The 14,027-nt window shown below is 41.7% G+C and overlaps 1 protein-coding gene across 2 annotated transcripts; it reads left to right on the forward strand.

The window, feature by feature from the left end:
* Positions 1–6,951: 6,951 nt before the first annotated feature.
* LOC134821334 (uncharacterized) lies at positions 6,952–13,436 on the forward strand. Of its 2 annotated transcripts, XR_010161006.1 has the most exons (10): positions 6,952–7,936; positions 8,090–8,162; positions 8,720–8,930; positions 10,436–10,633; positions 10,799–10,967; positions 11,157–11,374; positions 11,519–11,761; positions 11,921–12,073; positions 12,225–12,780; positions 12,920–13,436. XR_010161006.1 is itself a non-coding variant. In XM_063832069.1 (9 exons), exons 1-9 carry the CDS (start codon positions 7,162–7,164, stop codon positions 12,708–12,710), a joined length of 2,526 nt encoding a protein of 841 aa, XP_063688139.1. In that variant the 5' UTR covers positions 7,083–7,161; the 3' UTR covers positions 12,711–13,325. The 2 variants fall into 2 exon arrangements, 1 of the variants encoding a protein (XP_063688139.1); XM_063832069.1 differs by having other exon boundaries at positions 7,083–7,936; positions 12,225–13,325.
* The last annotated feature ends 591 nt before the right edge of the window (positions 13,437–14,027 follow it).

Raw genomic sequence — 14,027 nt, forward strand, 5'->3', positions numbered from 1 at the left:
AATAAAATGTGACCTCCAGATCAGTAAAATTAGGGGTGCTGGGAGAGCTGCATAGAGTCCACTAGTATTTAATATTAGCCTGTACTGGCTCAATAAAATGTGACCTCCAGATCAGTAAAATTAGGGGTGCTGGGAGAGCTGCATAGAGTCCACTAGTATTTAATATTAGCCTGTACTGGCTCAATAAAATGTGACCTCCAGATCAGTAAAATTAGGGGTGCTGGGAGAGCTGCATAGAGTCCACTAGTATTTAATATTAGCCTGTACTGGCTCAATAAAATGTGACCTCCAGATCAGTAAAATTAGGGGTGCTGGGAGAGCTGCATAGAGTCCACTAGTATTTAATATTAGCCTGTACTGGCTCAATAAAATGTGACCTCCAGATCAGTAAAATTAGGGGTGCTGGGAGAGCTGCATAGAGTCCACTAGTATTTAATATTAGCCTGTACTGGCTCAATAAAATGTGACCTCCAGATCAGTAAAATTAGGGGTGCTGGGAGAGCTGCATAGAGTCCACTAGTATTTAATATTAGCCTGTACTGGCTCAATAAAATGTGACCTCCAGATCAGTAAAATTAGGGGTGCTGGGAGAGCTGCATAGAGTCCACTAGTATTTAATATTAGCCTGTACTGGCTCAATAAAATGTGACCTCCAGATCAGTAAAATTAGGGGTGCTGGGAGAGCTGCATAGAGTCCACTAGTATTTAATATTAGCCTGTACTGGCTCAATAAAATGTGACCTCCAGATCAGTAAAATTAGGGGTGCTGGGAGAGCTGCATAGAGTCCACTAGTATTTAATATTAGCCTGTACTGGCTCAATAAAATGTGACCTCCAGATCAGTAAAATTAGGGGCGCTGGGAGAGCTGCATAGAGTCCACTAGTATTTAATATTAGCCTGTACTGGCTCAATAAAATGTGACCTCCAGATCAGTAAAATTAGGGGTGCTGGGAGAGCTGCATAGAGTCCACTAGTATTTAATATTAGCCTGTACTGGCTCAATAAAATGTGACCTCCAGATCAGTAAAATTAGGGGTGCTGGGAGAGCTGCATAGAGTCCACTAGTATTTAATATTAGCCTGTACTGGCTCAATAAAATGTGACCTCCAGATCAGTAAAATTAGGGGTGCTGGGAGAGCTGCATAGAGTCCACTAGTATTTAATATTAGCCTGTACTGGCTCAATAAAATGTGACCTCCAGATCAGTAAAATTAGGGGTGCTGGGAGAGCTGCATAGAGTCCACTAGTATTTAATATTAGCCTGTACTGGCTCAATAAAATGTGACCTCCAGATCAGTAAAATTAGGGGCGCTGGGAGAGCTGCATAGAGTCCACTAGTATTTAATATTAGCCTGTACTGGCTCAATAAAATGTGACCTCCAGATCAGTAAAATTAGGGGCGCTGGGAGAGCTGCATAGAGTCCACTAGTATTTAATATTAGCCTGTACTGGCTCAATAAAATGTGACCTCCAGATCAGTAAAATTAGGGGTGCTGGGAGAGCTGCATAGAGTCCACTAGTATTTAATATTAGCCTGTACTGGCTCAATAAAATGTGACCTCCAGATCAGTAAAATTAGGGGTGCTGGGAGAGCTGCATAGAGTCCACTAGTATTTAATATTAGCCTGTACTGGCTCAATAAAATGTGACCTCCAGATCAGTAAAATTAGGGGTGCTGGGAGAGCTGCATAGAGTCCACTAGTATTTAATATTAGCCTGTACTGGCTCAATAAAATGTGACCTCCAGATCAGTAAAATTAGGGGTGCTGGGAGAGCTGCATAGAGTCCACTAGTATTTAATATTAGCCTGTACTGGCTCAATAAAATGTGACCTCCAGATCAGTAAAATTAGGGGTGCTGGGAGAGCTGCATAGAGTCCACTAGTATTTAATATTAGCCTGTACTGGCTCAATAAAATGTGACCTCCAGATCAGTAAAATTAGGGGCGCTGGGAGAGCTGCATAGAGTCCACTAGTATTTAATATTAGCCTGTACTGGCTCAATAAAATGTGACCTCCAGATCAGTAAAATTAGGGGTGCTGGGAGAGCTGCATAGAGTCCACTAGTATTTAATATTAGCCTGTACTGGCTCAATAAAATGTGACCTCCAGATCAGTAAAATTAGCGGCGCTGGGAGAGTTGCATAGAGTCCACTAGTATTTAATATTAGCCAAACGCGAACGGAGGACAAGGTCTTCGGACGTCATAGTCACGTGACCTCATAGGCTCATAATCACGTGACCCCAGACCCAATCAATGATCAATTAGGTTCGGGCAGCGCATGGTCAGCCCCCTGTCACCCGATCTTGAGGTGACGTACGACACCTCGTTTACGCGATCAATGTCTGAAAGGCTACACACGTCGCATTGCTCTATCCAGAGCCCTTGCGCTGGCAGTAGCGCGCGCGCCCGCCTCACGGCTTGTGAAACAAGCGCGCCCGAAGTGGCGCGAAAGCACATGGTTAGGTGAACACGTCGCATATGAGGACAAAAGCGCGGGTAATTTTGGCACCACTGTAGAGTGGTGCCAAAATCGATGGGTGGGTTAATGGCTAGAGCCCTTTTACCGCCGTGAGGCGGGCGCGCGCTGCTGCAAGCGCAAGGGCTCTGGATAGAGCAACTCTTAGGACGATGGTTATAACCCCAACCCTAATAGTAATCGTAACCAACTGTCTGTTTATATCGTACTACTGCTAAGATTCACACAGCATTATGTATACGCGTTGACCATTGTTAATGATCAGGCCCGGGCAACTGCTAAGCAGTTAGCCCTAGATTTCACGACAATTGACCCCAGTGTAATTACATAAGGGGTTAATTGTCGGGTGGTCAACTGTCGGGGGTCCAACTCAAATTTAGCGCTCCTACTTACTGGGCCGCGCTCAGCCTGTCATTCCGCCAAATCTTTATTCGGTTAATGAACATAATAGCCTGGGGTCCTCAGGTAACGCTCCTACTAAATGCTCGCCCAAATTTTAAGAAAATTCTTGTGAAAAGGCCCTTTGGGTAAGAAATTCAAAATTGATATTCATCGGTGTATTTTTGGACGCTGATTCCGAATCACACCCCCCCCCCCCCTTACGGGTGATACTCGTAAAATATTTGTTCCATATATTAGGGACCGTCGACGAGTCCAACTCGGCGCTCGTCCTGGTACTAGGTTATAAACTTACAGTCCCCCCCCCCCCCTCCTTGACGTATAGTAAGGTGAAAATGCTTGATCCCTGGATTACCTGAGGACCCCAGGCTTTAATGTTGGTAATAGAGATTAGGCGGAATGACAGGCTGAGCGCGGCCCAGTAATCCCTGGAGAGTTATAGTGTATAGCATATGGGAAAAAACCGTTTTGCCTTTGGTCACGTGATTCACATAGCCATGTGTATACGCGTACTGCGTGACGCGCTTGTTTCACAAGTTGAATATATTTCAACTACGGCGGTCGCGCGCTACTGCAAGCGAGAGGGCTCTGGTTAGAGCAAGTCACGTGACAGGCTAGTAAACCATGAATTCGATTGTTTAGCCATGGGGCTCGGGTTCAGGGTTAGGGTAAAGCCAAAGGTTGTGGTAAGGGTTATGGTTAGCTTCGGCCTCGGGGTTATTGTTGGGATTAGGGTTTATGTAAAACCGTTTTGTACGGCTGCAAAACCATAAAAACCAAATGCAAAGTTGCGTGAAATTTTTGGGCGAGCGAATTAGCAAAAGCCCAATTGTCGCGGTAGCTACGTAAGTTGTAAAATTCATAACCTATTTCATATTTACCTGGCCTGCATCTCGAAATTTTAAAGAGTCAAGCAAAACGCGATGATATAGTTACATAAAAGCCGCAGGAGGGTGATCATTACCCACCAAACCTATTTGCTACTAGTATTGGATAATGGATATCGCCTGCATTTCCGAGAGAGGTATTGTGTATTGGTAAACGAGGTAGCGACATAATGTTTTTTGATAAAATGCTTCTCTCGTGTCTCAAAGTCGATGATTTTTATTTATTTGTTTATAATACTAATAGATGTGGATACTGGCGGGGAGGTGATCATTGTTTGTTTACGTTTTAGTTCGTGAGGAACAGTCACCAAAAGTGAGTTGCTTACCTGCTGTGTGTTTTCGTACTCTGGTCTTCACTCAAGTTGCAAAGCTGCAATAAACGTATCGCAAAGAACATTTCTATCTGAAAATTGTGTTAGTACCAGTTTGATCAGTTAAGCTAAGGTGAGGATTGCCTCGCTCTTTCGGTTTCAGCTTAACTCCTTAGGTCATAAGTAGAACCGAAGGATCAAAATATATGTTGCTCGTATTAACTATAAAACATCAATTTTGAGGGATTAGGAAGTGTTTATAGGTTCTGAAACCTAGTTAAATCGATTTTTCGTGCAATTTTAGGTCAGAAACAGTCATCAAAATAAGTTAATACGAAGGTCGATTTCTCGGTTATTTTTGAGCTTTCGTTCAGAAAATAATTCGGGACCTTCAAAGGGGGGTAACAAGAAGGCGTTACAATTGTAACAAGCCTTCGATAATACAAAATTTGCATCACATCTTCAACCTGCTTAATAGAGGCGCCACCTAAAACGTAAACAAACAATAATCACCTCTTTGACCTGCTTGATAGAGGCGCCACTAAAACGTAAACAAACAATGATCACCTCCCCGCCAGTATCCACATCTATTGTAATAGTACCCGTCCATTTCGTTATTATAAATCAATTCACGACCCTATGATTTCCAGCACTGGATTTAGTATACACGATAATTCTGAAGTCAGTGTGATACTCTCAGGTGACCACTAGGAGGGCCTGTGAGTGGTTGTCGTTCACAGAGCTGTCATTGATTGGCTTACAACACGTACTCATGCGCTGCAGCAGCAAGACAGGAAGCATTAAAATCGAGTAGTAAGCTTGGAGACTTCTATAAGCAGAGTAATTTTACATCTTGCTGCAAAAATCCGCCAATTTTGACGGACACGAATCTAACATATTTTCAGTAAACATTTCAAGTACAACGAAAACGAACTAACAACAATTGAAGAAAACAAAAAAGAAAATGGTGGATTCATCAACAGAAAACTTCGGTGTCAGGTACGTACTGAGCCCGCAACACGGAAATGAAATTCTTTAAAGCTTTTCGGAATATATTTTTACCGCAGCAGAACAACCGATGCTTTCCTGTTGTGCCTACGAAACTGGCTGATAGCACTACTTGCTTAGATATATTCTCGTTTAGACACTTTCAGAGGGAAATGGAATAACGTCCAAAAAATTTCCGCTAGCGCAAATGCTTGTTTTCCATGTGGGCCTAACTTAGTAACTTAGCTAGTAGCTTATTGTTCTGAGGTTCCTAACCATTTCTTAGGTTAAACCACTTCGAGTGTAATTTGTATGCCTTTTTGGCTTCAGTTATACTGTTTTGTAGTTACGATCATGCCACATAATTTTGAAACCATTTGACTTTACGGAGCATTAGTTTTACAATCACCTATTGTTCTAAATCAAAAGACGAACATATGCAATATTTTAGCGCGGATGCATGTACAGATTGTTTCGACTTCCATCAATACCAAATGTTCACCTCTATTGTTTCTGATTTCCGATCTTTTGATCAGAGATCCGAGTCATTGGTTTCAAACCTGCTTTTATACTGGCGATATTGTACATTGATTTCATCTTCCGCAACTGTCCGAGTGTAATCCATGCCTGTGGTTTCGGACAGTCATGTAACTGTATTTTTAGTTCAGCTCCGCCAGTTTAAATTGATCCATTAATGATTTTAGTAAATGTTTCGCATCCCACGAATTAAATTTCCGTTTGTAATACTAATATAGATGGCAAGGTGATATACATTTTATTTCCAAGCAAGGTCATATTATATAGTCCAACTATCATGAAATACTAACTCTTTCTATTAAACATGATGTTTTGTTATTATAATGAAGGAAGGTGCATTTCCATAAAATCGGTTCACAGCTGGAACAGCGTTTTGTACTTCCACAGGCTCTTGGACTGGAAGCATGGAAAAATTATCCACAATAGCATTAAACACCGTGCACCACATAGCAGCCCCACCATAGAGAAGAGTCCTCTCATTGGCTTAGCTGCTAGAAGCAGGGCTATGATTGGTCGAGCTCGGTCACGTGACGTGAGCACTGAGCGGATTGTGTTGAGAGAAACAAGGTGAGATAATGGCGGATTAGGGGGAGCGGGGCTCGGAGTCCCGTTGAACCGGATGTGGAGCTCAGGGCTCCTATTGTCTTCGGGGTCCTGGGATTCTTGGGCTGATTTGTCGTGTTTTACGGTGCTTATTGGAGAGTTTTACCAGTCCTCTGGTTGTGAATGATAACACTAGCGGTGGCACTAAGAGTGCACTGGCGAGACACCGTGTTGTTGGATCACAACAAGATTACTAATTACATCGCTTAACTGTTGCACTTTAATCATGATCTACCTCCGAGCACGATTCTTTTGTATCTTGATAACCAGCAAAACAGCACCAAATTTCCGAGCGAGTTCAATCAACAAGCAAATGGTTATGCAGCAAAACCTTATTATACAGTAAACGTAAAGTATCGTAGTATAGTATCGATCAAATCATTGCATACCAACAGTTCGGACGCCATTCCGACTATCACAGTTCACAATGCCAAGCCTCTCCTTATGAATTATAGTCACGTGATCTGATCCTGCAGCCACGCCGCTTTTCGATCTAATTCTGAACTCTAGTAGCTGAGTGAACCTTTAAACTGATTCTTATACTTTGTATTTAATTTTCAGTTGTACAGAACCACGTTAGTTTCCGTTTGATAACGTCACGTGGCAAACACGTGCTTGACCGTAAGTCTCTAGTAAAATTCTGAGACCACCCTGTCGTGAATCTTCTTTTTCCATGTGTTATCCCGCGAAATTTGCTTGAAATGGGAATTGGTACTGTGCTGAGTTCAAATATTTTTGATCGTTGATACTTTTTAATATTTTTTGTTTTTGGGTATGAAGATCGTCGTCGTTCATTAATATTATTCTGCTTATAATTTAGGTGCACACAAAATCACAATTTATTCAGTGAACAAACATATTATCCTTATCTACATATCAGGACAGCGGTTGAAAGATTTCAAGTTCATGTAAAGTGTTGAAGCTCCAAAAATCCCATATCCAGAAGATCGGCTCTTTATGGCATTTTGCTTGCCCATCACCGGTATAAATATGGACAATCATACCCTAAATATACTGTCGGAGCCTAACGTCAAGCTAGAACTGTCCTCCCCATCCATCAACATCAACCAGGATCTACTTAAACCTGCCGCACCTCGAGATAACATGTTCTCTCTTAGTTTTCAGAACATTGCAGAAAAGCACTCGCCCCTGCTCAACTTATCTCAACCAGCCAATCTTCTGAATTTCAACAGTGACGATAAGAACAGGAATATTATGATAAGTCAGAGCAGCTCAGAGCAGAATCCTACTTTATCAACTCTTCTGAATCTGTCCCACTTCGCCAGTCCTACCTCACTGAGCCCCACTGTTACCTCGTCTCTACTGCAAGCTTCAAACTTATCACTCCTATCAAAACTGCCCTTCTTGAACCAGACAAAACAATTAGATCATCCTAAGACCTCGCAATCCCCCTCAACAGTGCCTACAACATGCCTCCCATTGCCGATACCCTCCAACCTTCCACTCTTTGGAGCTATCAACTCCCAGATTCTCAGCTACCCAACCTCTCCTCAGTCAATACCTGATCTCCTGGCCAGTCTAGCAGCAGCAAAGTCTTGTGAGGGTTCCGTCGCAAATATGGAATCATCTGGGTTGGCTGCAGAAACACTGGCGAAGTTTACTAGCAACGGACTGGTCAGTCCTAACTTGTCGAGTTTGCAGATCCCTGATCTGGCTTCCAATATAAAGCTGGATTCTCAAAAAGACATCCCATTCCCAGCAAATGGAAATGGTAAAGGATTAAGAGTTATAACCGTGCTTTAATAATTTCCCATATTGATAAACTTCGTTATCGTTAGAAGTTCAGTGTTCCAAGTATTTGATATTTTAAAACCTTAAACAGTTTACCCTTTACCAATCCATTTATTAATAATAATATTTTCAGATGACTACAAGCACAAAACTGACACAGTTTCTAATGTCGCTAACATCATGTCGAACAGTCTGAACGGCCAACTGTAAGTCTTTTGAGAATCTCCATTTCCAGAATATATCATCTACGTTAGTCGTTAAACAGTGATTGTACGCTTTATTTCAAAATGTAACACGTAGCTACCAGTATACCAGCTGCGCGGAGACTTTTTCAGGACTCGTGCCACGTTGTGATTTCCGTATCACTAACACCGGCCGCGGCTTGTGTACAACTACAAGCTGTATGTATACAGACTGCTGTTACCATGGAGTCAATGTTATTGCCATGAAAACCACGCCTTGACCACAGAAACATATTTAACTCATAGCAACAACGTCGTTACTTTGATTTGATATACCGTTAATTTATGCCTGGGATGGCGTTTCAATCATGGTAACCTTGTAACCGTGGAAATCATGTTTCAACATCGTTACCATTTTGTTGGTAAGTACTGGTAACGTGGTAACCATTTATTACCACGGTTGCCATGAAGTTACCACTTACCAAATACCATGGTTACTGTAGTAACCATATTTTCACGCTGGTTGCCAAGCTTAATACTATCAACACCACGGTGCCTCACTGCAACTATAACCTTTACAGGGAGATCAACAAGCAGCTCATGACTTGTCTAACTGTAGCGCTAGAAGAGATCAAAGAACTCAGGAGACAACTTTCAGATAGAGGGGGAACAAACCAAACAGATGTTAAAACCCCACTACACGCAAGAACAGGGAATGAAGTGTTCAGTCCGTCTCAAGATAGGAACTCAACAGATTGGGATTCTAACGATAACATCTCCACCCCGGGCTCGGTAAGTATTGTAGTCAGATAGTACAGGACGTGTTCAGAATGGTTATTAAATGTTGGGTTAGTAGTTTTAGGTCTTAACGATAATCATAAACAGCTGGATATCATGGCTTTTGGAATAAATATACGAGTTAAATTTGATTTTATGCAAATACAAAGTCAAACGATCATGAGTGTAGTGAATTGAAATTAGATATAATAAGTATGTGGTCATATTTTTCCCAATGAAGACAAATTTAAAGACATTTAAAAGACACAATTTAAAAATCTATTAGTAACAAACGTGATTAAAACTGTTCGACCAATTTCAAACATGGCACAGACTTTTATAGCTCTGCGCTTTCAAGGAACTTGAGCCTATTCTGAACCTCCACTTCAAGACCCAACTTGTAGCCTGGTCCAGGGAAAGAAGTCGCATCCTCAGAAACGTAGATGGCATAGTTTCCATATACCGGACCATCTTTCTGGGGGCCATATCCATGATCTGTTCCTTGCCAATGATTCGCAGGAGCATACGCTATAGTGGATACCTCAGTTCTAGATGTAGGGCCTTTTGATACTCCAGTTAGCGGATAACAATAATAGTGGTTTCCGAGACCACGAGTTTTGTCATCATTAACATCAGCCGGGGAGAGATACCCTCCAGTCATCACCACTCTGTGTCCATTGTTGGTGTACACCCAATTAAAAGCCAGGTCTCCTCCCACAGAAAATATTGGGTCGTCCTCCATGTTTTGAGCGTTTTTACTAACGCTCTCCTGAATGGGACCCCCCTCTGTGACAACGTCTCTACCTGGATCCATAGCCTGGAATCTTGAGAGAAGGGACCTGTCTCCCTGCTTAAACCGGAACACCTTGACAGCATCAACCTCACTATCTTGGTGTCTCACTATAGCAATGTAACTAACAGGGTGTCTCCAGATGAACCTGTTGAGGTAGTCCTTGCTTAGAGCTTCAGAGTGGGTCCCGATGAAGGAGTCGTCAATCCATCCTGTGGTGTAGTCCATGATGTGACCATCAGAGGGGTTGAGGTTCATGGCAAGGTTCCAGTATTTAAACTGAACTCTTTCGATCTTCTCGATAGTCTTACTTTCAACAACCACTGCTACTAGCAGTGCCAACAAAACAATGTTTTTAACAGACATGATGTGGATTTGTGTGCAATTCGTGGACAAAATACGATACGAGGCACAAAAATTAGGTTTAAGTACCCAATGATCGAACGAGTTATGCCAAGATCTGTCATCAAACTCACCATACCCAGTTCATAAGGTAGAAAGTATGAACTTTTGTATTTATCTGGGTCAGTTGTAGGAGTTTCACAGGAATTATGGGCTAGATATTATTGTATTATACTGATAGTGCAGAGTTATGGCTTATTATATCAGGTTAGTCGGATGGCTCATGAGAAATTACTTCGTGACCACGTGATGCCATGTACTTCTAGGCCTCTCATAACATAAAAGTGTACACATAATGAAGCGTTGAACCTTATTTCAATAATTTCAGGCGTCCCCAAGTCCATTCACCACGGAATCTCAACAAACTTCAAACCAAATGATCGACATCAAGAGTCTTCTGAAGCTAGGAGAGAGCAAGGAATGGGCGATACCGGTGATAAAGCCTTTAGATCACATGCCCTTGGGAGCCAAGAGAACACGTGCTGGGGATGCTAAGCTGAAGAGCAACGTTCCAGCTGCTTGTAGGGTGAGACCTGATTACAATTTTGTATTGCATAAGATTATGAATTAAGAAATTGCTGCATCAGATATTATCACTTTTACGGTTATTACAGTTATTGATTAATAACAGTTTAAATGTCGATGGCGAAAGGAATTGTCGACTCCCAAATTCAACAAACTTTGTCCGCAGTCGATAGTGAAGAACGTGTACAGAGAACTTGTCAGAAGGGAAGCGATCAACGCTTTCGACCTGCACCAAGGGCAAGAGAGTGCTCACAATGTAAAAATATATTGGCAAGTGATCGAGTACATGAAGAAAACTACCAGTAACTGCTCCTGGGAGGAGGCTGACATGTTGTGTGAGTTGTAATTCTTTTACTGGGGTTGATTTATTGTTGTATTTGATTATTTTTACCGATATGAAATACAATTTTTTGATATATCATCCATCTTCATTATCAAATTCAAATAATACGCTCGCTGAGTATAAGCATTATTCATAAAACCAGTCTACCTACCATCAGTTTAACCCCTGATAACACACTCAGACGCGATCAGAACATATTGGCGAAGTCTACGCGACGACAGACAGCGGGAATTGAGTGGTAAGAAGTACAACCACCGTAGGATGATCATCAGAAGAGAGATCATGAAACGGAAATTGAAGTCCAGGCAGAAAGCGATCAATTTAGTGAGTTGGGGTACCGAGATGAAGCAGTTGTTTGCAGAGACACTCACTCTGGATTACATGAGCAGTGAGGAAGAGGTGGGTTGCTTTGCTTTGCAAATTGTTATTTATATATTCCTAGAGTGGTATTGGCCTTCGATTAAAACATCTTGAGATTTTTAGGAAGCTGAATGATATCGTGCACACTGCACAGTACCGAAACCATTATGTAAAAACCCTCAGGACAACACAGTAGAATCACGAGAAGGTCCCCGACCGCGGGTGGTAAGGAGACTCCCCTGGTCCAGTCCCACCCTCAAACAGTGCAAAGCAGATCTAGACTCTGAGTTCAAGAAGATCTGCAGTGCAAGACAGCTGAAGGCAACAGCTCATGTGTATCGTAGAGACCAGGTGATTAGTGTCAGGCCTCAACCTGTTACCTGTCCTCAGTGGGCCGCTGACCCTAACTGGGTTCCTGAAAACCTGGTTAGTAACATTTCTTCAACAGTCGAATAGTTTGTTGAGAAGATCACATACTATTTGATAATAAAGCATTAAATCAATTTAAATTTACGAAACCTGTCTGCGAAATAAAGGGCCTGAAAACTTAAATGATAGTCTCTAATAACTTGGTCTCTGTTTCAGAACGACTCAACAGAGGAAAAGAAAGAGAAAGTAAGCAGACCCTCGATGTTAACATACGATCCCTCATCCCCAACAGCCACTACCTCTCATTTACTTGGACTCAGTGATGAGATCTTGAAAACATTTAGGGATCCTAATCTTCTCAACAATACGGTACATAAACACAATTTGGTGATTGTTGAGTCAACTTCTTTGCAAAACAACGACTCCAGCAGTTAGTAATAGTCAAGAATTGTAAATCTATTGATAAGCATGTGTTTTTGTTAGCTGCACGTCAGTGGCCTCACTATAACTTTTCCGACAGGATTCAACTCAAGGGAACGAACCTAAGAAAGATGAGGTAATCGTGGACTCAACCCAGAAAAACAGTTCCTTGTACAACATCTACCCTTTAACAGGGGGCCTCTCTCAGACTACCGTCTCCACAGCAGACCCCTCAATACCCGTCTCAGCAACTCCCTCAACAGAAGTTATCAACTCTACAACAGTCACTCTCTCTGTACTACCCGTCAGTGGGAAGGACGAGTCAAGTGATACCATGGTGACGAGCGAGCAGCAGATCACATCTCAGTTACCTGATCCCGCCCCACAGACCAGGGCAAGTTACGATAAGGACCTTCTGTCTTCGCTGTCTGAAGGGGACAAGGCACTGTTTGAGAGTGTTGTTGAAACACTGGCGGAATCTGATCCCAGGGTCAGGGATCTCAACCCAATAGATGTGATTATGTCTCTCAACATGACATCTGATTCCCTGGGAGGGTTACTAGGTGGGTCTCAACATAACATCTGATACCCTGGGAGCCGGGAGGGTTACTAGGTTGGTCTCAACGTGACATCTGATACCCTGGGACGGTTGCTAGGTGGGTCTCAATATGACATTTGATACCCTAGGAGGGTTGCTAGGTGGGTCTCAACATAACATCTGATACCCTGGGGGGGGGGTTACTAGGTGAGTATCAACCTTCAAAGTGACATCTGATACCCTTGGACGGTTGCTAGGTGGGTCTCGATATGACATCTGATACCCTGGGAGGGTTGCTAGGTGGGTCTCAACATGACATTTGATTGTGATGTAGCATGATACTGATAGAGGAAAGGTACAGATTGCATAAGATGATACATTTTGGGATTTATTGTTCTGTATATTGAGCTTGTAAATTAATTTTACTTTTAAAGTTTCAACAGCATTAGCCATAATATTTGTGATTTGGCTATGATGCTGTAACTATTATTTGTTTGTTTTTAATTACACGAGATGTTGTGTTGACTTAAATTTAATATTTATTAACCAATTGAATTTTGTTAATCTTTTACGGTCACGAATTTTCAAGATTTGAGATAGCTGATATTTGATAAGTGACGATAGATTTGTGGATACAAAATTTTTCATTTGACTTATAGATCAAAGTGGTCGTTTCCTTTTATTTGCGAAAGTAGAATGAAAATAAGTTAAGTAAGTTGAATGGTAGGAACCGACAAAAATAAAATATTTTTAAAATCAAAAATTCATGCTCTGTTAATCAAGCTCAAAAGAATTATTTGTTCTACGATAAAACAACAAACACTCAAAACACAACAACGAATTAATAATGGATTAAAAAGCGAATTATTGGGCTTTATTCATATTCTGATTCATTTATTAATCAAATTAATAATCTAGATTCTAAACAGTTATAGATAATTAAAAACATAAAATCCATGAAACCCTTTCGATTTCTCATCATTGTTAAGTTAATATATCAAGTTTTAATATCAACCTTCTTGACTGAACATTTACTTGACACGAAATTAAATCCTTTTGTCTCTCGCTTCAGAACACCCTTTTGCTATCAGGACGCATTCTTCACCTCTATTTCACCAATCTGTGAGTTAACCCCTTTCATCTAGTCATACCGAGGGATTGTGAGTCGGTTCATTTTCAGGATCAGGGTGTTGGTCAGTTACCGGGTTAATAACTGTGCCAGCCATCTCCCCCTCAGTAGTGGCTAAATTCTCCATCATTTCAACTTCCAGGCCCAAGACCTCAAGTTGAACGTTCTGATCTATAGTGGCCGAATTTCTCACGAAATTCCCATCATGATCTTCAACAACAACGAAATCGTTCCCT

The sequence above is a fragment of the Bolinopsis microptera genome, chromosome 9 (genome assembly GCF_026151205.1).
Source record: "Bolinopsis microptera isolate Bmic1 chromosome 9, MBARI_Bmic_1.0, whole genome shotgun sequence".
Taxonomy (NCBI): domain Eukaryota; kingdom Metazoa; phylum Ctenophora; class Tentaculata; order Lobata; family Bolinopsidae; genus Bolinopsis; species Bolinopsis microptera.

Coding starts and splice junctions, on each gene's coding strand:
- LOC134821334 (XM_063832069.1), top strand. CDS start 7,162: ATGGCATTTTGCTTGCCCATCACCGGTATAAATATGGACAATCATACC. Junction 11,762..11,920: donor ACTGGGTTCCTGAAAACCTG/GTTAGTAACATT, acceptor TCTCTGTTTCAG/AACGACTCAACAGAGGAAAA. Junction 12,074..12,224: donor CTAATCTTCTCAACAATACG/GTACATAAACAC, acceptor CTTTTCCGACAG/GATTCAACTCAAGGGAACGA.